The 23,131-nt window shown below is 41.6% G+C and overlaps 1 protein-coding gene across 1 annotated transcript in view; it reads right to left on the bottom strand.

The window, feature by feature from the left end:
• Positions 1-23,131, bottom strand: part of LOC311233232 (ATP-binding cassette sub-family G member 4-like) — a gene marked incomplete at both ends in the record, with an annotated part of 62,523 nt that overhangs the window by 5,257 nt on the left and 34,135 nt on the right. The window contains 9 exons of the mRNA XM_084320165.1: positions 3,357-3,475; positions 6,951-7,109; positions 8,245-8,345; positions 9,823-9,991; positions 10,273-10,371; positions 12,597-12,736; positions 14,804-14,918; positions 16,073-16,196; positions 17,583-17,728. Of these exons, the coding sequence (XP_084176291.1) occupies positions 3,357-3,475; positions 6,951-7,109; positions 8,245-8,345; positions 9,823-9,991; positions 10,273-10,371; positions 12,597-12,736; positions 14,804-14,918; positions 16,073-16,196; positions 17,583-17,728 (1,172 nt within the window). The remainder of the gene's footprint in view (positions 1-3,356; positions 3,476-6,950; positions 7,110-8,244; positions 8,346-9,822; positions 9,992-10,272; positions 10,372-12,596; positions 12,737-14,803; positions 14,919-16,072; positions 16,197-17,582; positions 17,729-23,131) is intronic.

Raw genomic sequence — 23,131 nt, forward strand, 5'->3', positions numbered from 1 at the left:
GACCAATTGCATGCTTTTGCAGAGGACAAGAAGCCTTCAGTCGACTCCTTCAGACATTAAGCACCCCCCACAGCCCAAATGGAATGATACAAAATATTAAAAAAAAACATTTTTTTTTTTTTTACCATTAGTCGACTAACGGCACATTTTGGCCAATCATAGTCGACCATCCAAATCCTTAGTCGGGGACAGCCCTAATCCATTCATAAAGATTATTGTCCGCCATCTTGGTTTAATTCCTAAAACCACGAACGGCGGAGTGATTGTAATTCGGTTGTGGGCGGGTTCTGGGATCACAAGTGTGTGTTATGATAAATAACCACGTCTAACTTGACTGAATCAGAATCGAGAAATTTGCATGCCATTGTATAAATTACATTTACTACCTACAGTATGCTAATATGTCTTTACTACTATACACTCAAGACTGCAGTACCCAAGTTTCAACACTGTTTGATGAAGGTTGTTACTGAAAGAGTTGTGCCCTTCCTGCTGACCTGTTGTACAGAACTTGTCGCTAATTTATATATTGTATACCCAGTTTAATCATCTGTACATTGTATGTTACTACTGCACTGTACTGTTACTAGGGATGTCCCGATCACGTTTTTTTGCTCCCGATCCGATCCCGATCATGTGATTTTGAGTATCTACCGATACCGATCTTTCCCGATCCGACAAAAAAAGAAAGAAGAAAAAAAAAAAAAAATATTTTTTTTACCCTTTTTTTTTATTCAACAAACATGACCATGTTCACGTCTTAAACTCATACTGAGGCCTTAGTTTTGGTTTTAAATTGCATATCATCATTCATTTATTTATTGTCACAGAGCAGAAGAATTTTGCCAAAACAAACCAATAGTATCCAGCTGCAGAACGGCAGACCAGCCACACTCTCAGACCCAAACGCATTTCCTTTGATTTAATTATACATCAAATGATTTATGTCAAGGGTTGCAATGCCTCCCTTGAATGAAGTTAACTTTTCACCTGGATAACGTCAACATTCAGGGTGAATGTAATGTGAGAAATTGGGATTAAAAAAAATAAATAAAAATTATAATTTTTTTTAATTTGGGTCTGAGAGTGTGGCTGGTCTGCCATTCTGCATCTGGATACTATTGGTTTGGGACATCCCTAACTGTTACATTTGCACTCTGGTTGGAGGCCAAACCTCTTTTTGTTGTACTGTAATTGTACTGCATGATGACAATACATTTGAATCTATCATCTGTCACTGAACAGCACAGGAAGTCCTTCATTCTGACAGCCATCAGACTTTATAATGCATCACTGTGCCTCACTACATCACTGAGGACAGGGTGACAGCACTATCTTGGACTTTTACTTTTACTTTTAAACCGACATTGTACAATTTGACACTTACTGTATATTTATGTATATTTTATATTAGAATGTAACATAGGAAATGCATATCCCGGACCGTATTTTATTCTTAGGTTTATTCGTGACTTTTGTTCTTGTCTACCTAAATGTTGACCATTCTGTGAGCGATTTGTAGTGCCAAATTTCCCTCAGGATGAATAACTGAGAGGGCATACATACCCTCATCTCGCACCTTGTTGCCCATATGCGCATGTCCAGAGTTAATTATATTGTATATTGTTTACACTGCCTTTTTATTCTATTTCTATTTCTACTTCTCCACTGTACTATAATTCCATGACCTGTACCATGTCTTCTACCAGGCCCGGACTGGCCATCGGGAGCACCGGGAGTTTTCCCGGTGACCTGGCCTGCACAGATAAAAAAAAAAAAAAAAAAAAATATTAAAAAAAAATTATAATTTTTTTTTTATTATTATATTATTATTATTTTTTGCCAGGCCATTGTTTCTAGTTGTGGCGGCGGCGCGGCGCGATAGTTAGATAACCTAGGTGGGTGGGGAACAACCAGGATTTCACTGTGCGACAGAGTTGGAGAACTATCTGACTCTCTCCCTCGGATCACACACACACAATGGAGCCGTCTGCCGCTTGTGATTGGTGGAGGCGGGACCAGGTGATACAACTGATTGACAGTGGAGGCGGCGAATGGAATGGCAGATGGCACTCTGCAGAATACTGTAACAGCCAGGCAGTGAGCCAGGTAGTTTTGTAATAATGAAAGGTCTGTTATTTAATGTTTGTGTAAGGGCTATTTTAACTGTTGATGGGTAGTGCATCAGTAAAGTGAATATGGTATTGTGCTCTTGCTCTGTTTGAATAGGTGGAGAGAGTGATTAACTGTATTGTAATAGTAAATAGACAAATATGTTGTGTTCTTGCTTTTTTCTTTTTGAAGGTGGAGAGAGTAGCATTGCTAGTGCCACAACAGTTTTATTTGAGGTTCATAACAGTACATTGTACTAAGCAATTGTTGGCTCATTAGTTTGTGATTCACATGCACTAAAATTCACCAGAATGCAGGAAATTAAGTCTTTGTAACAAAAAAAATCCTGGTGGGGGACCCCCAGACCCCCCGCTTAAAAAGTGGCCTGACTGGGGCTATATTTCGCGCTATATCTCCCGGTATGAATTATTTCCCCAGTCCGGCCCTGTCTTCTACTACCTGTACCTCCCCTCCCCCATGCTGCTATGATGCCTGAATTTCCCCAAGGGGATCAATAAAGGAATATCTTATCTTTTAGATTTTTTTTTAGATTCAGAGTTGTATTTGCCACATGGAAGCAATACAATCACAGTTTTCATACAAAATCATAAATAACGTTCTACCATTGGCAAAAGGAGCAGGAAGAAAAATAATTCTTATAGTTACCTGCCCCTTATTCCTAAACTAAACAAGTATTACTTGATGGTCGGCGTACAACCTAATTTACACAAAATAATAATTCATACCATATACAAAGAAACAAACAATCCACAGATAAAACAAAAAAAAAAAAAAAAAAAAAAAGAAAAAAAAATAATAATAATAATAATAATAATAATAATAATAATAATAATAATAATAATAATAATAATAATAATAATAATAATAATAATAATAATAATAATAATAATAATAATAATAATAATAATAATAATAATAATAATAATAATAATAATAATAATAATAATAATAATAATAATAATAATAATAATAATAATAATAATAATAATAATAATAAACAAAAAAAGAAAAGATCTCACTATTGATCTTACTATTCACATTTGAATTTCATACTGACTAAATTTTTTTTTTTTTATAATTATTTTTGAATTGACAAACACTATTACATCCCTTAAGCTCGCTATGGAGATAATTCCACAACTTTACACCAATAACTGAAGGACACATCTGTTTAAGTGTGGTACGTGCAAACTGATGTTTAAAATGTAGGAGCGTGGCCTTACCTCACGTAGGAGATGTAGGAGCTCCACTGCAGGTATTTGGGAATGGTGTCGAAGTTGACGAAGAAGCCGGAGAACAGCAACACGGGGATGGCCGTGACCGGACCCACGAACGTCGCCACCTGGAGGACGAAGGAGGAAGTCGTTCGTTTACTTTTTTAAACGTGAATGAGGAAGGTACACAGTAACTACACTGTACAACGTGGGCTGTATTATAAAGTGTTACCATGAGGGCTGGGTATCGCCACCGGTTTCCCAAAACGATTAGATTCCGATTCACAAGGTCCTGAATCGATTCAATTTCCGATTAAATTTGATTGAATGCTATAAAATTTTAATGGTTCAAGGAACCCTCTAACATGTTTCATTGTTTAAAATATCAACGTTTACATTAAGAATTGACTCTCAAGCAGTTACATGAATGTACTTTTTATTGGAACATTGGCTTTTGCATGTCACGTCTGGGTGATGTCTCAGTAAGTGGTTTCATAGATTTGTTGTATTTCCACAATCATTATCTATGTCTGTTACTATAACCAATGGAAATGCTAGAAATGGTCACGTGGGCTGGGAGAACCAATGGAAAATGTCTATCCCGAAGCCAAACTTAAATTGTTGACCCCTGGTCTACACCCTCCCCAGACCGACAGTGGGGCAATGCGCGCAACGACCAGGAAGGGAATTGGCATAACGACAATTCGACCGACCTTGGGATTTTATGAATCGATAATCGCTAATTCAAATGAAGATCAATTCAGAATCGGGAAATCGATTTTTTTAACCCAGCCCTACCATATATTATATGTATAGCTAATATAGTAACTTATAGTGTGCATTTCTCCAGACCTCTCCTGGCAGAGCCTGAGGTGTGGCCAGCCTGACGCCTGGTAAGCTTTAATGTCTCCCTTGGCCAGAGGGTGGGGTCAATCAATATCTGAAATAACCTTCCTACTGTCTTCATACTGTCTTTTACTATTATGCATTTTGCTACTAAGGAATCTACCTTGCCTATACTACTACCTACTATAGGGTGACCATATTTTGATTTCCAAAAAAGAGGACATGCCCCCCCAGCCTCGAGATACTTAATGGCATGCGTTGCTCATGGGACGACTGGTTGCACTATGTTTTAATGACTGCCTGTGCGCGCGCTCCCGCGCATAGATGTACCCTCGCATAGCACAGACTAAAGACCGTGCCTAATTGCCTCTACGAATGGAATGTAACACATTTCATTCACAAGTTGTGTGAATGTATCTGAGAACGTATTTGAACACACCTGATGACCGGCCATATTGTTATGCAAAGTAGTACTTAGTGAGTTGGCGCATCAGTGCATGTGCGTGCGCGTGCTTCTGCTCACAGACTGGTTGCACGGCGTGCAACCCCGTCCCATGAGCAACGCATGCCTGATGATACTCAACGTTTACTCAAAGATGCATTATTGTTTTAATATATTTAAAGTATGCCTCCTCTCTATGGATATACAATTATTATTTATATTATTTGACTGTATATAATACAACAATATCTCTCTATAACCAAAGACACACCAAACCAAAGTTAACAATCAGCATGCTTGATTATGCCTAGAATTATCTGACAGAATCTCAATGGCACAATAATTACTTAAAAATCAACCTGTAACAAAATAATAGCTCTCTTTTCAAGTCTTACTGGACAAAAATAAATAACAAAATATATGAAATAATAGAAAATAGAAAATCCAGTTAACAAATTGGTTTTTTTGCCATGTTTCAATGAGATATTGTGCAATGGTTTCTGCCGTCTCATTTGGTGTATTTAACCTCGATTAATTTTGTTTGCTTGCCATCCCTCTTCCAGTCAAAGTACTGTATTATGATTGGGAATATTTTCACTGCTCCGTGGTTACTCCTGTCTGTAGAAACACCACAGTACTGGATATGATTTGAGTGCTTCATGTGCGACATTAATCGAGTCGAGTGGGGCGCTATAACACATTGGCTTCGGATTTAGTTCACGCACTACTGAACTTCGCCTCCCATTTGTTCCGACGGGTCGGTACATTTGGAATTTCTTCTTCATTTCATCTGTAAAAGTACATTCTTTGGCATTGTGAATGTGAGCTGCGCGCCTGCGCTCCACTCTGTCCTCTCTTCCTCTGTTTGTGTGAGTGTAGTTGTAGAGCCGCCCACAAAGCTTCTCAGGGATTACGTCACACACGCAACAGAGTACCGTAGTATTCTGTGCAATGCGCCAGTCAATTTAAGTACATGCAAACAGTCCGTGAAAGCCGGACATTATCATGAATTTATAAACCCCCCCTCGGATGGCCCGGACAGGGCGTGAAAAGAGGACATGTCCGGGCAAAAGAGGACGTTTGGTCACCCTAACCTACTATGCCAATATGTCTATACTACTACCTACTATGCTAATATATCTATACCACTACCTACTATGCTAATATATCTATACTACTACCTACTATGCTAATATGTCTATACTACTACCTACTATGCCAATATGTCTATACTACTACCTACTATGCTAATATATCTATACCACTACCTACTATGCTAATATATCTATACTACTACCTACTATGCTAATATGTCTATACTACTACCTACTATGCTAATATGTAGGGATGTCCGATATTATCGGCCGACCAATATTATCGGCCGATATCGGCAGTAAAATGTGATATCGGAAAATATCGGTATCGGTTTAAAAAAAGAAAAAAACAATAACAATATTTGTTATATATATATCCAGTGAAATTATTAGTTACCTGAAATTATTCAGTTTTTTGGGGTGGGAAACCCTGCATATATCGGTATCGGTTGATATCGGTTGATATCGGTATCGGAAATTAAGAGTTGGACAATATCGGAATATCGGTATCGGTAAAAAAGCCAATATCGAGCATCCCTACTAATATGTCTATACTACTACCTACTATGCTAATGTCTCTATACTACTACCTACTATGCTAATGTGTCTATACTACTACCTACTATGCTAATATGCCTATACTACTACCTACTATGCTAATACGTCTATACTACTACTTACTACATAATTTGTGAACTGTGAACTGAACTAGTTCATGTAGAAAGTGAACTTTCCCAACATTGACAACTACCTACTATGCTAATACGTCTATACTACTATGCACTCAAGACTGTAACACTCAAGTTCAACACTGTTTGACGAACAATCTTACTGACCCTTAGCTGCCAGAGTTGTACCCTCCTGCTGACTTGTTGTACAGAACTTGTAAGTGGCTTTGGATAAATTACTAAATGTAAATTCCCCCTTTCGCTGAGTGGCAGACGCTTGGTCTTCCTGCGCGGGGTACACAGGTTCTGATCCAGGCTGGGTTAGGATATGTCAAGATATATATCTGTATGTTGCGTATGTCATTAATGTCATTATGAATTGAAAATGGGGGACCCTGATGTAAACAAGACGAAAGTCTTTCTCTGGTCTGCATCCCCTTAACAATTGTGTGTATTGAGCCGTACTGTATTGTACCCATTCTGCAATCTGTTAATAAAGTTTTCAATCAATCAACTAATCAATCAATCAATCAATCAATCAATCAATGCTCACCTGCAGCGAGGTGGACGCGGCCCCTATGAGCAGACCCAGGGACTGGGCTACCAGGGCGGTGGAGGTGCAGAGAGCCATGAAGAGCAGGAAGCGAGCTGCTTCGGGAGGCTGGTCTGTCATCCAGTACACTATACTGCAGTACATGATGGGACATAAGACCTACGGGAACAAAAGGAAGGACATTGTATGGATATCAAGCTGCTGCGGTCAGGCAAGCGCCTATGTACACACGCTACGTGTATAGTATAGTTTAGATATAGTAAGTATAACATAATGACAGAGTTAAAATTGTATATTGTATAGTAGTGTATATAGGAACCAGTGCCTTCTCAGGAATTTAGCATGTCTATTTTTATCATGCACATCTTATGTCTTACCTGTTTTTTTATTGTATGTCTATTTTATTATTGTATTATGCACAATCGATGCAGGCATGACCACCCGCATTTCAATGTATGCCCTGGTATGTATGTGACAAATAAATCTCTTGATTCTTGATTCTTCTTGGGTTGTGTATAGTCATACTTTTATAAAATTTTATTTCAGCTGTATTTAACCAATTCAGATTGAGGTCAATTAAGAACGACGGCCTGGTGAGATGACAAAAGGTCCTGGTGAGAGGACAAACGGTCCTGGTGAGAGGACAAACGGTCCTGGTGAGAGGACAAAAGGTTGTGGTGAGAGGACAAAAGGTCCTGGTGAGAGGACAAACGGTCCTGGTGAGAGGACAAACGGTCCTGGTGAGAGGACAAACGGTCCTGGTGAGAGGACAAACGGTCCTGGTGAGAGGACAAACGGGCCTCTCGAAGGGTAACAGGGCCTCTCGAAGGGTAACAGGAAAAGAGAAGAAAAACGAATTAAAATTAATAAAATAGAAAAGAGACAGACGATACTGCTGGGAGCATAATCTCTTACCATTACAGAAGATGTTGGTATTTATTTCCTGTAGTACAATGTAGTACCATGTAGTACCGTATAAGACCGTGTAGTACCTTATAGTACCATGTAGTAACCTGTAGTACTATGTTTATTATAGTCTCATCCATTCAACCCCACAGTTTTAATAAAACACTTACAATTCAATGCAAGTGGTGATAATTAATTGTATATGTTCAAATGCCTAGTGTGGATGAAACCATGAATCCCAGGACAATCAAATGAAAAGAAAAAGTATATTTCTGGTAGAGGAAGGTTGTAAATTGGCTACATATGACTGTAACACAACACAAGGGTTAAGTACAGTAACAAAAAAAGTAGTTTTGTATTACAAAACCAATTCCCACTAAAGTCTGACCTGGAATGGTATGTCGGCCATGGTTTTGGCCAGGTAGTAGGCCTTCAGGCTGTACCAGTAGTTCAGATGTTCCCTCAGGAACACAGACATCTCCAGCGGAACTGTGGGAATGAATGAATGAATGAATGAATGAATGAATGAATGAATGAATGAATGAATGAATGAATGAATGAATGAATGAATGAATGAATGAAAACTTTATTTAACAGATTGCAGAATGGGTACAATACAGTACGGCTCAATACACACAATTGTTAAGGGGATGCAGACCAGAGAAAGACTTCTGTCTTGTTTACATCAGGGTCCCCCATTTTCAATTCATAGTGACATTTATGACAGACACAACATACATGACATCATGACATTTATGGCATAGGGACATACATGACATACTGTACAGGTACTGTTACATTTGTGACATATACGATATGCAAATATACAGTACTGTTACCCATAGATCCTAACAGAGAAAATATACATATGATGGTGAGGAGACTGTACATTAGGAGGGGGTGGGTGGGCGGGAGAAAAAATATACATACGGTGGAGAGAGAATATATACATACGGTGGGGAGGAGACTGTCTATTAGGAGGGGGGGGGGGGGGGGGTTGGACATTTACGGTGGCCAGTTTCGAATTGCAGCCTCCCGTAAGTGCTCTTTAAGAGCAGTTTTGAATGTGGCTAGGGATTCACATCTTTTTACAGCTGTGGGTAGGGAGTTCCACATTGTTGTGGCATAATTGCGAAATGTGAGTCATAAGGTTTTTCCCAATTAAAGGTGCTGTAAGTAGTATTTTTTGTGGTTAAAGGAACACGTCAACTTTTTGGGAAATTCGCTTATTTGCCATCTACCCCGGAGTTAGACAAGCAGATACATACCATTTTCTTCTCTGTGCATGCATTCAGAGTAGGGAACAGCCGCACCGTTAGCCGTTAGCGTCATTCACTGGAAGTAGGGCTGACCAGTTAGCCTAGTTCCCAACAGTCACGAAATACACTCCAAATACAAAAAAAAAATAAAACGTTCCTGTAAACTTGTTGTGACCTGGTGTGTATTTACCACGTGGAGAAATAAAATTAGACATTTTCGTTTTCTAAGCAGATATATACTCTGACATTTCTTTTGCCCAACCACTGCTGACTGGGCGCAGTGATTTCACGCATCACCTCAAAAGCCCTGTTGTAACTATAGACACTGTAGCTAAACAATGAAGACACTTTTACTATTATTTTTCAAGAAATATTGCCAAGCCACATTTGCTTACTGCTTACAGACTATTTTAATTGTTTCAATGACACATTTGCTTAAATCTAGTTGTTGTTATTTTTGCAGTGTGGAGTTCTCTCTCCTGATTGGATACCAGACTGGGAGACCCATGCTACTGACCAAACACTCTATATCAGTGATGGCTGTCCGAACGTAGAGCTATTATTTTAACATGTACAGTAGACCACTTATTTTAACAAAGAAAAAAATACCACTTACTGCACCTTTACTTGAAAACAACAACATCAACAACAACAACAACAACAACAGCAGCAACATCATGCCCCTCCCCCCAGACACAGAGTCTTACAGGTGAGGACGGTGGGCATCAGGGCGGCGAACATGAGGAACAGCATTGAGAAGAAGAGGAAGCCTGTGTTGTTGAAGACCTTGCTGGCGTCGTTGCCGATGTTCAGATACAGCAAGCCAATCAGGACCCCGATGCACAGGTGGGACATCACCCTGAGGTGAGTCAACACCTTAACAAGACACACACACACAGTAGTTACATCACCCTGAGGCGAGTCAACACCTTAACAAGACCTTAATGTGTTTTATTATCATTATTTTCAAATTAAATGTATTTTTATTTTTTATTTTTAACAAGATTTGGTCTTCAAAAAAGTATTTTCCCAAGAGTCTTGAGAAAGAGGGGTGGTCTTATAATCAGGGTCGTCTTATATTGGGACCAGTACGGTAGGTCTCTTAAACGACTTTGATTCAGCATAAAAAGCAAATACTTGTGAAGTAAATAACTTGCCATGTCCCTGCATATAGTAATGAAGGTCCTTTTGAAGAGGATGCAGAACTGTGTGAAGGTACTCGTGGCAAAGCTGTGTTTCTCAATGGTGCCCGTGTCCTGTGAAGAGAAAGTACAGACTCAGGAACAGACCATCTCAATAGTTAATTCATTAATGAGAACACTGACATTAGAACACTGACATTATGACATGATTTGATTTGATTTGATTTTTATTTAGTACATACAATTTACACAAAAGTATAAAAACAAGGGGTACAAGGGTAACATGTGAAAGTCTGTCGACTTGTTTCCAACATGGTCCCAAGAAGAATGCAATAAATCACAAAGAAAGAGTTAAGAAGATAAGATAGATACAACAAGTAGATACAATAGACAACACAATTTTCTGAAAGAGCCTCATTACAGCATGTCCTGTTCCACTGCAACATATTGTTGCAGATGTCGCTTCACACCCCTCTTGAAGACAGCAATAGTGGGGGAGTTTTGGATGGCCCTGGGCATAGAGTTCCAAGCCATTCTGTGAATAGGAACCCTTTCTAGGCTCATAAACTGAGAGCTGTCCAGACCGTAACTGTCATCCGTGGACCTGATGTAGAGCATTAGAACACTCAGAAAAAATAAATAACGCACATCCTCCGTTTGTTGGTGCTGAGCCAAACTGTAAAAACAGTAATACATAAGACAAAGCGGGGCTCGCAACTCACTTGTTGTTCCAAGGTGTTTTAATTGACAAAAAGGCAGTAGATGTAACGTTTCAACCGTGAAGACAACACAACAATGACATCTTTTTATACAGTAAGTGAAATAAATTGAATATCAGCCCCACCTGGTGATCAGGGGCGGCCCCAAGACTTGCATGATTGATACATTTTATACATGATTAAGTAACAATTTATCTTTTCATTTGAACTTTTTTTAGGAGATTTTTTGAGAAATATCTATATTAAACACAACATTAACACATTTATGCAAATGACATGTCGTCAGCTTGTGACTGCAACTTGTTCCTGTTTGCGGACGACTCAGCCCTGCTGGTCTCTGACAAGAACAAGTTACAGGTTGAAAAAACCCTCAGCTCAGAACTAGGCAAAATCTGCATATGGCTCGCTGATAACAAACTATCATTACACATGGGCAAAACAGAGTCCATTCTCTTCGGTTCAAATAACAAACTCAGCAAGACCGACGGCTTCTCAGTTACAGTGGGTGACAATATTGTCACAAGGAAAGAAGATATTACCTACCTGGGTTCCATCCTAGAAGCAAATCTTTCCTGTGACAAAATGGCATCCAATGTAATAAAAAAAGTCAATCAACGAACTCGATTCTTGTACCGGATCTCCTCACTGGTAAACAAGAATACCCTGAAGACTCTAGCAGGAGCACTCATTCAAGGGTACTACGACTATGCTTGCACCTCATGGTACCAAAACACCTCAAAGGCGCTAAAAACAAAATTACAAACATCTCAAAACAAACTGGTCAGACTACTGCTTGACCTTACTCCTAGAACCCACCTCACCCCTGCCCACTTTGACAACCTAGGATGGCTTAGAGTAGATGACAGAGTACAGCAACTTGCAATGGGCCTGGTCTACAAGATACACTACACGACCAAGGTACCCATGTACATGACAAAATACTTCCCAAAGGTCAATGAATACCACGATCACAACACCAGAGGGAGCTCCACAAATCATGTTAAACCCAGATTCGGCTCAAACAAGGGACTAAACACGTTTCGCAATTATGCCACATCAATGTGGAACGCCCTACCCAAAGCTGTAAAGGAATGTGAATCACTACCCACTTTCAAAAACACACACACTGAAATGTGGAGCGGTCATGGACTCGGTCATCATCGCAAAATAATTGACCTTCACTGACGTTTAAAACACCTCGCCGAGGCGGCTCGGTATTTTAAACTACGTGTCGGTCAATTATTTTGCGACAATGACCTCGTAGCTATACATTATCCCTTACATAGCGCCGTGAATATAAGCGTTATACAGGATTTGGTCTAGTATATTTCCTGGAAGGCTGGATAAAGGGCTAATAGCTACTAACGTTATATCCAATGGCATTTCGGTTATACAGAATCTACAGTTAAAACTCAAACTGCATATGATCGGTACAGAATTTACTACATGACCGGGACGTCAGCTTGTTTGCCGACAGGATTCGGGAAAAGTTTGGTCCGTTCGGAGGCAGCTTCCAGGGGAAGTACATACACCGGAAATTCTACCCCACAGACACTTTCAGCAGTAGTTCTTTACCAGGCTTTATCTCACGGAGATAAAACTGGGAACGAGGTTACTCACGCTGTGACACTGGGAGTGACAGGAGGAGTCGCTTTTGTCACTGGAGTTCTTCTTGCCCCCTTCTGAGCACAGACCGCCCTGGACGGCCTCGAACAGCACCGGGTTCAGGTCCCCGTACTCCCCTGACGCCACCTCGATGACTGGTGATGACACGGAGAGGACACGTTAGGAAAGGAAAGGAAAGGAAAGGAAAGGAAAGGAAAGGAAAGGAAAGGAAAGGAAAGGAAAGGAAAGGAAAGGAAAGGAAAGGAAAGGAAAGGAAAGGAAAGGAAAGGAAAGGAAAGGAAAGGAAAGGAAAGGAAAGGAAAGGAAAGGAAAGGAAAGGAAAGGAAAGGTGTATTGTTTTATTGTCTCATTTTGCATTGTCTGTTTTAACTGTCGAAATTCGATGTTTTAAGCGGCTGTCTTGGTCAGGCTTCCCTTGGAAAAGAGATCATTGTGTCTCAATGGGACGGACCTGGTTAAATAAAGGCTAAATACTAAACCAATCACAATCCTCCAGGGCGGCGCTAAGCAACGGCGCCCTTTGCAAAATAGTGTCACAGACAGCGGAAGGGGAGGAGAATTCAGACTGAAACAGTCGGCCAATGGCAGCTTATACCCACCGTCTATATCCTGTGAGTCTGACTCATTTGTAGGTAATTTGCCAGAGTATACAGTGAAATATCACATTTGTCAGTATCCTTACAGTTGACTTGCTGGCACTGTGGAGGATTAATGGTTTAGAATTCCTTGGCACTGAGTGAGTGGAGGCCATTTGATATATTGACTGCTGGCTGTTAGACTCTCTGTCTTGTTCTTTTGGCTTCCTCGGAATGGTATCTTAGGCTATGTTCACACTGCATATGAAAGTGGCCCAAATCTCATTTATTTTCTCTACTATACTGTATGTGACTTAGATCTCAACAGTGTGAACGGCACAAATCACATGGAATCTGATCTTTTCAATTCTGATTTGGGCCACTTTCATAATGTGGTCCTAAATCAGATGCAAGTTAAATTTCTTTGCAATGTGACCTCAGTCTCAACAATCATGTGACCTTCATGCCACTTTTAGATTTACATTTGTCTCAGGTTTGTACATCCATCTCCTTTATTGTCATTAATTTGCGCTGCGCGTCAGTTCAGAAGTGTGACCAGTTCACACTGGAATCTAATATTGGCCACAAAAAAAGAAGAGAATAAAAAAAAAAGATATGTGAACAGCCAAACAAAAAAAATCTGATCTGAGCAATAACTCTGAATTGAGCACTAAGGCATGCAGTGCGAACGCAACCTTAGAATTCTAGAACTCTAGGGCGGCTACGTGGTGTAGTGGGCAAGGCACTCGCCACGAAATGCTGGAGACGCTGGGCTCGTCAGTTCGAGCCCAGCGCTCCACATTTCAGTTTAGCTGGTCGTCCGTACTAATACACATTGGCCGTATTAGGGGGTGGGAAACTGATGGGTGGGGATCGGGCGTTGTGGACAGCGACTCCTACAGGTCGGTTGGTGCGCCTGCGCAGTAGAATCAGGAAGTGTCGGGGGCAGCGTGAGCCTCCCACGCGTTACTCCTCGCCACTGAGAGATCGAGCTGCGCAGGTGAAAAGATGCGACTGCTGTTACCTCAAGTACCGGAGGGGACTTGTGCTATGTATGACTTAGTCCACGTTGCAGCCGGCTTGTGGGAGGCAAGAAACAGCGTTCGTGACAGGGGAGGGTTGAATTGGGATGGGAGAAAATATAGAAAATGGGAGAAAAAGTGGATAATAAAAAAAAATAAAAAAATCTAGAACTCTATAGCTTTCACCGGCCATCATTAGAATCTTTGCTACTGTACCGCAGAAAGGACACACACATACAAATACATTCTTGCACGCAACATGTCTGGCTGTGTCAACTTGTCAGCATGAAATAACCACACCAGGACAGCTTAGCAAGTAATCAGACGTTGGCGCTTTTGGGATTCACACCCATTTATTATTAAAAACATGAAGTTAGAGGCCTATGACCATATGATGCCTGGTCATACGGCTCTATAATATTATTCATTCAAAACCAATAGATTCACAGCCACATCGTTACTAGAGAACTAGACCAGTTAACATTGTGCCGGACGGCAGGTGGACAGGAAGTGAAGTGAGTGACTGGCTCAAGTTAAATCTAATCAAACCTGTCGCTACATCAGGTACAAACAATGCAGCGCCACTTAGTGACCAAACACTTACTGAAGTCAGCAGGGTTGTGATAGGTGGGACAGTGAAGGCCCAGGTTCTTCAGGTAGGGTATGAGGTAAGGGACTGTACCCTTGTATATACACTGGCCCTGACTGAGGATGTAGAGCTGCAGGAGATCAGGAGGAGATGAGATAAGAAGAAAAGACAAGATAACTAAATGTATACTGTACCTACCTACTGCTTTCACTGTCTACAACTGCCCAGAATAAACTAGCTACCTACCTACTGCTTTCACTGTCTACAACTGCCCAGAATAAACTATACACCATAAACTAAAACTATAAACTAAACACAATACACAACGTATATTCTATCTATACAAACTATACAATACAAGGTATATGTTAGCAGCAGTGTGTGAGTGTAATACGTAAATGGACTGCATTTATATAGCACTTTTATCCAAAGCGCTTTACAATTTGTTCCTCACATTTGACCCATTCACTCACACATTCACACACCGATGGCGGAGGCGACCATGCAAGCAGTCTCATCTCAATCATCGGGAGCAGTTAGGGGTTAAGTGTCTTGCTCAAGGACACTTCGACACGCTGCCCAGCAGGAGAGAGTTAGGTGTGCTTGTGTGTCAGTAGTCTGTTTGCCCGGTGGAAACAGTTCTCTTGGATGTGGACCTGAGACTGCGTGCGGTACCGTCTGCCAGACGGCATGAGCTCAAACAGACTTAAAGGATCGATAGGATCAATAGGAAGTTGCCGATCTTTGGCAACATTTTAGATGTCTTATTACACCTCAACAGTATCAAAGGATCCTTTCCAGATGCAATAATTACTGCATTTATATAGCAGTTTTTTAATATATTTTTTTATGTTTTTGTAGATTTGTATTGTTTTTACTACCGGGCAGTCTGGTAGAGAGAGAGAGAGAGAGGAAGAATGAGAGACAGAGCGGGGGGAAGCATTCGGCAAAGGACGCCAGGTCTGGGAATCGAACCCGGGTGGGCCGCTTTGCGACGCAGCGCGTTACATGGTTCGCCACTTGGGCGCCCCTACATAGCAGCTTTTATCCAAAGCGCTTTACAATTTACCCATTCACTCACACATTCACACCGATGGCGGAGGCAACCATGCAAGGTGCCAACCTGTTCATCGGGAGCAGTTAGGGGTTAAGTGTCTTGCTCAAGGACACTTCCACACGCTGCCCGGGAGGAGCGGGAATCGAACCGGGAGCCTACGGATTACCAGACGCCCGCTCTACCTCCCGAGCCACTGTCGCCCCTACATGTATTACTCCATGTGGTACCTTGTCAAACATCTCGAAGAGCTTGGCACTGGGCTGGTGGATGGTGCAGATGATTGTCCTTCCTCCCTGAGCCAGAGACTTCATGAGAGACACCACCTGGAAGCAGGACGCACTGTCCAGACCACTGACATGGGGACAGACAGACACAGACAGACAGACAGACAGACAGACAGACAGACAGACAGACAGACAGACAGACAGACAGACAGACAGACAGACAGACAGACAGACAGACAGACAGACAGACAGACAGACAGACAGACAGACAGACAGACAGACACACAGACACACAGACACACAGACAGACAGACAGACAGACACAGACACACAGACAGATGTAGACAGACACACAGGCAGCAGTGTTCATTGCTCAATGTTTCAAAGCGCTTCACCCTCTTAAATGTAAGTAAAAGTAAAGTTAAGGCAACTATAACAACTGAATCAACCATATTCAGTGACTTGTACTTTCATACCTACAACCGTTTCCTAGGAATCATATCTTCAAACAGGTGGACGTCTCACTTTACAACCAAAGTCTTCAGGTGCAGAGACAGCATATACACAGAGCCGATACAGAATGTATACATATATAGAAGACATATAAGTATACAGTATGTAACCTATGTATCTGCTGTATATAATAATAATAATAATAATAATACGTTGTGTGTAATATTATATAAGTTGTGTATGTTTTTTTTAAATTTTAATCTGGACCATCAGTCTGTATTAAAGTTTGAATTGAATTGAGTTGATAATAATAACAATAATAATAATAATAATAATAATAAACGTTATTTGTATAGCACCTTTCATACATTGTAGCCCAAAGTGCTTCACAGCAGTGATGTAGATATAAAATAGACATAGGCATAAAATGTGCATAGAATTGGCATAAATATACAGGCATAAAATTAGCAGAGAATTGCCAAAACAAAAGCAATGCATAAAGACATAAAATGTGTATAAAATAGACAGAATAAAAGCAGCGCAATAAAATAACTCTCATTTACAGTTCAATGATCATAAAATAAAATAGACATACAATTAACATAGAATAATAATGATACAATAAGTATATTACAGTATGTAGACTCAGGAATACACTGTACTATGTATAGTATGTACTGTATACCGATATAATAATAATAATAATACTTTTATTTGTATAGCACCTTTCATACAGGGGATTGCAGTTCAAAGTACTTCACATCAGTAAGAAATAAGACATATCATCAGTGTAAAACAAGCAGCAAGAGCAAAGCATAAAGTGGGATAAAATAATGCAGATATATTAATAAAATCATATCAGAAACTCACGTTCCAATAGGCGTTCTATTGATATGTATTGTGTATGTATATGTAAATATATGTTCATGTTGTTTGTGTATAAACACGTGAGGAAACGTATGATTATATTTGTTTGTTTTTATTTTGAATATCTTCTGGCACTGTCTAACAGCGTATTTGTTCTTGTGTATTCGTGGGGAGAAGAGAAAGCCCTGTGTACCTGGTGGGCTCATCGAAGAACATGACAGGGGGGTTGTTGACCAGCTCCTGGGCGATGGCCAGTCTCTTACACTGCCCTCCTGACAGGGAGATGGTCCTGGTCTGGGCACACTCCTGAAGACCCAGAGCGGTCAGGATCTCATCCACCTTAATCAAATCAAATTGATTTCAAATCAAATCAAATGTATTTGTAAGGCCCAACAACACACGTTAATGTGTGGGCCAGACACGTCTTCTTTAAACAAGTCAAGAAGAAACATCACAATAAATCAAGAACAAAACAAAAACACCATGAAGTCCAAAAAATTTTAAATAAATGAATGCAACACTATCAGACATAATAATAATAATAATAATAATAATAATAATAATAATAATAATAATAATAATAATAATAATAATAATAATAATAATAATAATAATAATAATAATAATAATAATAATAATAATAATAATAATAATAATAATAATAATAATAATAATAATAATAATAATAATAATAATAATAATAATAATAATAATAATAATAATAATAATAATAATAATAATAATAATAATAATAATAATAATAATAATAATAATAATAATAATAATATAATAATAATAATAATAATAATAATAATAATAATAATAATAATAATAATAATAATAATAATAATAATAATAATAATAATAATAATAAGAATAAGAATAAGAATAAGAATAAGAATAAGAATAATAAGAATAATAAGAATAATAAGAATAATAAGAATAATAAGAATAATAAGAATAAGAATAATAAGAATAATAAGAATAATGCATTTTATTTATAAGGCGCCTTTCAGGACACTCAAGGTCGCTGTACAACAATTAAAAACAGTTCATTAACAATCACAATCAATTTTAAAATATAAATACAATCAATTAATACAATAAATAATACAATAAAATACAATCAATTTTAAAAATAAAAATCAGATACGCCTGCCTAAACAGGTGGGTTTTGAGGTGGGTTTTAAATGGATGATGGAGTCAATGTTCCTGATGTCAGGGGGGAGGAGTTCCAGAGGCGGGGGGCAGAGCAGCTGAAGGCTCTTGACCCCATGGTGGACAGACGGGCTGGGGGGACGGTCAGGTTGATGGAGGAGGCAGACCTGAGGGACCGAGTGGGAATGTTGATGTGGAGGAGGTCGGACAGGTATGGAGGGGCGAGGTTGTGGATGGCCTTGCATGTATGGAGGAGGATCTTGTAATCAATGCAGTGTTTAATGGGAAGCCAGTGTAGTTGGCGTAGGACGGGGGTGATGTGACTGATGACATACCCCACGCGAAGGTAAGGAACAACTCACTAAAACCTAGCAATAGGAAAAAATGCACCACAGGCAATGTGGAGGAGAGAAACCTTAGAAGGGCCGTTCAAGGGGGGGGATCTCCCTTCTTAGATGTCGGTGATAGTAGTGTTGCAATAAAACAGGCGAGACAGTTGGTAAGCATGCACACATATGTGTAATGAAACACAGATAGTGCATGCAATAGCAACTGAACATTTGAAAGATTGAAAAATAGAGCTGATGGCAGATCTATTTGAAGCATGGGGGTGGCGCAGAGAGGGTCACATCCTCCGGTCATCATCACCTGAGACACAAACGCCGATAAATATGGACCGGGGAGGTACGTCGCATTTTAAACGTTTTCTTTATGGTTAAAGGTGCTACAATATAGATAACGTTTTTATGTAGAGTAACCATTTGAAAATAATAATGATATCCACAGAGCTTTTAGAAAGGTGCATGAAAACAAAGAAATTATTGATTAATGAATTTATTGTTTAACACTTTGAGTGCCGCGCTGTTTGGTTAATTTACCTTTAGAATGCCAGCCTTTCTAGTCGTTTCCGTGGTCGTTGCACTATGTTTGCGAAGCTGTGTTTGTGTTCTGTATTATAGCTGTAGAGACACGGGTGTGGCCCATTTCGACAAACATTACTTGTAGTCCAGCATGGGAATAATAGTTTGTTTCCACACGCTGTAGTTTGTAGTTTACGGTATTACACGCTAAACATCGTGCATTTCCAAGATAATACAGTATTTTTCATAGATTGTGAGATAAACCACGTTATGTGCAATAAGCCACAACCGTTCTGGCTGATCCCCTGAAACCCCCGAATAACTCCATATCAAAGGTATATGACTTGTATATATATCATCACAAATCATCAAGGGGGGGGTGGGGGGTGGGGGGGGGGGGGGGGGTAGACACACTAGCCGAACAGCTGACGAATGTTGAACGTAACCACCTGGACAGTTTTGTTGTTGTATTGGGGGATTTTAACCAGGCTCATCTGAGCCGGTCTCTCCCCAAATAGAGGCAGCAAGTCACTTGCCCAACTCGGGGAGTGAACACTCTGGATCACTGCCACTGTACTATTCGCGGCAGGCCTACCATTCTGTCCCCCGTGCTGCACTGGCAACAGTGATCATCATCTCATCCACCTGATCCCTCGCTACAGGCAGAGATTAAAACAATCAAAACCTGTAGTGCGGAGCTTCAGAGTGTGGTCCAGTGAGGCATGCAAGTGTCTCTGCGCCTGGCTGGAGAGGGCAGGCTGTGACCCAGGACTTTGTTGAGTGGCGGGGCCTGAGGCTGGAAACAACCTGGATGACTACACAGGACACTGTGACATCATTCATCAGCCTCGGTGAGGAGGTGTGTGTGTCCCTCCGCACTAGGAAGATCTTCAACAACAGGCGGCTGAGGTCGGAGAAGGAGGTGGCCAGGCTCAGTGGTGATGTGGATCGGGTTCAGGCAGGCCAAGTACAAGTTTGCCAAAGAGGTGAGGGAGGCGAACTTCGCTTCTCAGAGAAACTGTGGCAGCAGCTCTCTGAGGGGAATTCTCCTCCGTATGGAAAGGCCCTCAAGACCATTACCAACTACAAGCCGAAGTCACCACAGGCGCCTGAGAGCCTCCCCCTGGCGAATGAGCTCAAGAATTTTACTGTAGGTTTGAGAAAGAGGTTCCCCCCCGCCCTCTTCCTTCACCCACTCAGCCACAACCTCCATCCCCCCACCCCCAGTGCCCCCCCCACACCCCCCCCCCCACCACACACCCCCCCCCCCCCCCCCCCCACCCCCCCCCCTCCCTCTCTCTGTCAGTGTGAGAGAGGTGAAACGGCTGTTTTCTAGTCAGAATCCCCGGAAGGTGGCCGGCCCGGACTCTGTCTCCCCCTCTGCCCTGAAGCACTGTGCTGGCCAGCTCGCACTGGTGTTTACCACCATTTTTAATGCATCGCTGGAGCTGTGTCACGTCCCAGCATGCTTCAAGGCCTCAACCATCATCCCCGTCCCCAAGAAGACCAAGGTCACGGGCCTTAATGACTACAGACCTGTCGCCCTGACCTCTGTGGTCATGAAGGTCCTGGAGCGTTTTGTCCTGGCCCACCTGAAGCTCATTACTGATCCTGTGCTGGACCCGCTGCAGTTCGCGTACAGAGCCAATAGATCCACAGAGGATGCTGTGAACATGGCTCTGTACTACACGCTGGAACATCTGGACTGCGCGGGCAACTATGTCAGGATCCTGTATGTGGACTTCAGCTCGGCCTTCAACACCATCCTTCCACCGATTCTGGAGCACCAGCTATCCCTGCTGCAGGTGCCGGCCTCCACTCGCAGGTGGATTACGGACTTCCTGTCCAACAGGTCTCAGCGGGTGAGGCTGGGGAAGAGCATTTCCAGCTCTAGGTCCACCAGCACCGGTTCCCCGCAGGGCTGCGTCCTGTCCCCACTACTGTTCTCCCTGTACACCAACAGCTGTGCCTCTCTCCACCCCTCGGTCAAACTCCTGAAATTCACTGATGACACCACCCGGTTGGGTCTCATCTCCAGGGGGGACGAGTCGGCCTATAGGAGGGAGATCGAGAGGCTGCAGAGCTGGTGCAGCTGCAACAACCTGGAGCTCAATGCTAAAAAGACAGTGGAGATGGTAGTGGACTTCAGGAAGAAAGCAGCCCTGCCCCCTCCCATCATACTGGGAGGCACTCAGGTGGCCTCCGTGGAGTCATGCTGATTCCTTGGCATGACCATCTCCCGGGATTTGAAGTGGGAGCTCAACATCATGGGCCTGCTCAAGAAGGCCCAGGGGAGGATGTTCTTCCTCCGGCAGTTGAACAAATATAAACTGCAGAGGACCATGATGGCCCAATTCTACACGGCCATCATTGAGTCCATCCTCACCCACTCCATCATCTCCTGGTTCCCCGCTGCAGCGGCAAAAGATCTCGCCAAGCTGCAGCGGGTGATTCGCTCCGCGGAGAGGGTGATCGCTGTCCCCTGCCCTCTCTCAGGTCCCTGCACGACTCCAGGGCGCTGAAGAGGGCGAGGAAGATCATGGCTGACCCCTCCCACCCCGGTCACAGCCTCTTCACCCTGCTCCCCTCTGGGAGAAGGCTGAGGATCCCAAAGGCTGTGAAAGCTCATCACAGACTGAGCTTCTTCCCCTCAGCCGCCAGGCTGATCAATGCCTCAGGTCCCCCCCCCCCCCCCCTGCCCCCAAGTGACTCTGGCACAATGACACTGACTGCACTGCACTAGTCCTCACTGGAACTCTGCACTCTTTACTTTATATATATATATATATGTATTTTATTGATTAATCCTCCACTGCACTGTTTTTTGTCCTGTGTCTGTGTTGGTATTTGTCGTTTACTGTGAAAAAAGAAAGGAAAAAATGCATACACTGTATTGCTGCAACAATTACCAATGTGTTTTTACACAAATGGCTTAATAAAGGAATCTGAATCTGAATCTGGTCGTTTTAACTCAAAACTATGATCGCGTTTGCCAAGCATGTTTTTCGTCCGTTGAAACACAGAACTGTGATCATTAGAAAAACACGTTTCAGATTAGGTAAAATAGACATAGAATGTACCTTACCTTAGCCAGAAGGTATTCCAAAAGAATAATTCCAAGTGATCGCATCGCCATCGCGATTACCAGTCTATACACGTTTCGATGGTCAAATGCGCTCATGCAACGGAATCCCGAGGCAAGGACTGTGAATTTCTCTCCCAGAAGGAGTGGCCACTCGCGAGGAGAAACTGAAAGTGAAGCTGACTATCAGCCCAGAGCCCCATGCAGTTCAGACACAGGACGATACTGCCACCTGGTGATAGTCGATCAGAATGCAGTTCCAATGTGTCGGGACGTGCCTAAATGATGCAGATCGCTCTGGGCAACTGTGTAGAGCGGGGATCAAAGTAAACAGATCAAACGATCCAAAAACTACTTTTTACGTTTATGGCACTCAACGATCGGCGCCCAGAAACGTAAAAAGCCGGTTATGGCACAGAATGTGTTAAAAGGTTTTTGCGGGTCCAAATTTAATGTTGTTGTTTATGTGTCGCCTACATGTACCCCTCCCTACTTCCCATTTCCCCACAATGAATGCACATGATTGGATACACATGCTGGTATACATGATGTGTGCAACATCTAGTGGCTGAATGTTATCTATAGCACCTTTAACTGTTCTTGGACGCATGACTTTGACTATACAGATTGTTATTTGTGACT

This window comes from Notolepis coatsorum (genome assembly GCF_963971535.1).
Source record: "Notolepis coatsorum genome assembly, chromosome: 8".
Lineage (NCBI taxonomy): Eukaryota > Metazoa > Chordata > Actinopteri > Aulopiformes > Paralepididae > Notolepis > Notolepis coatsorum.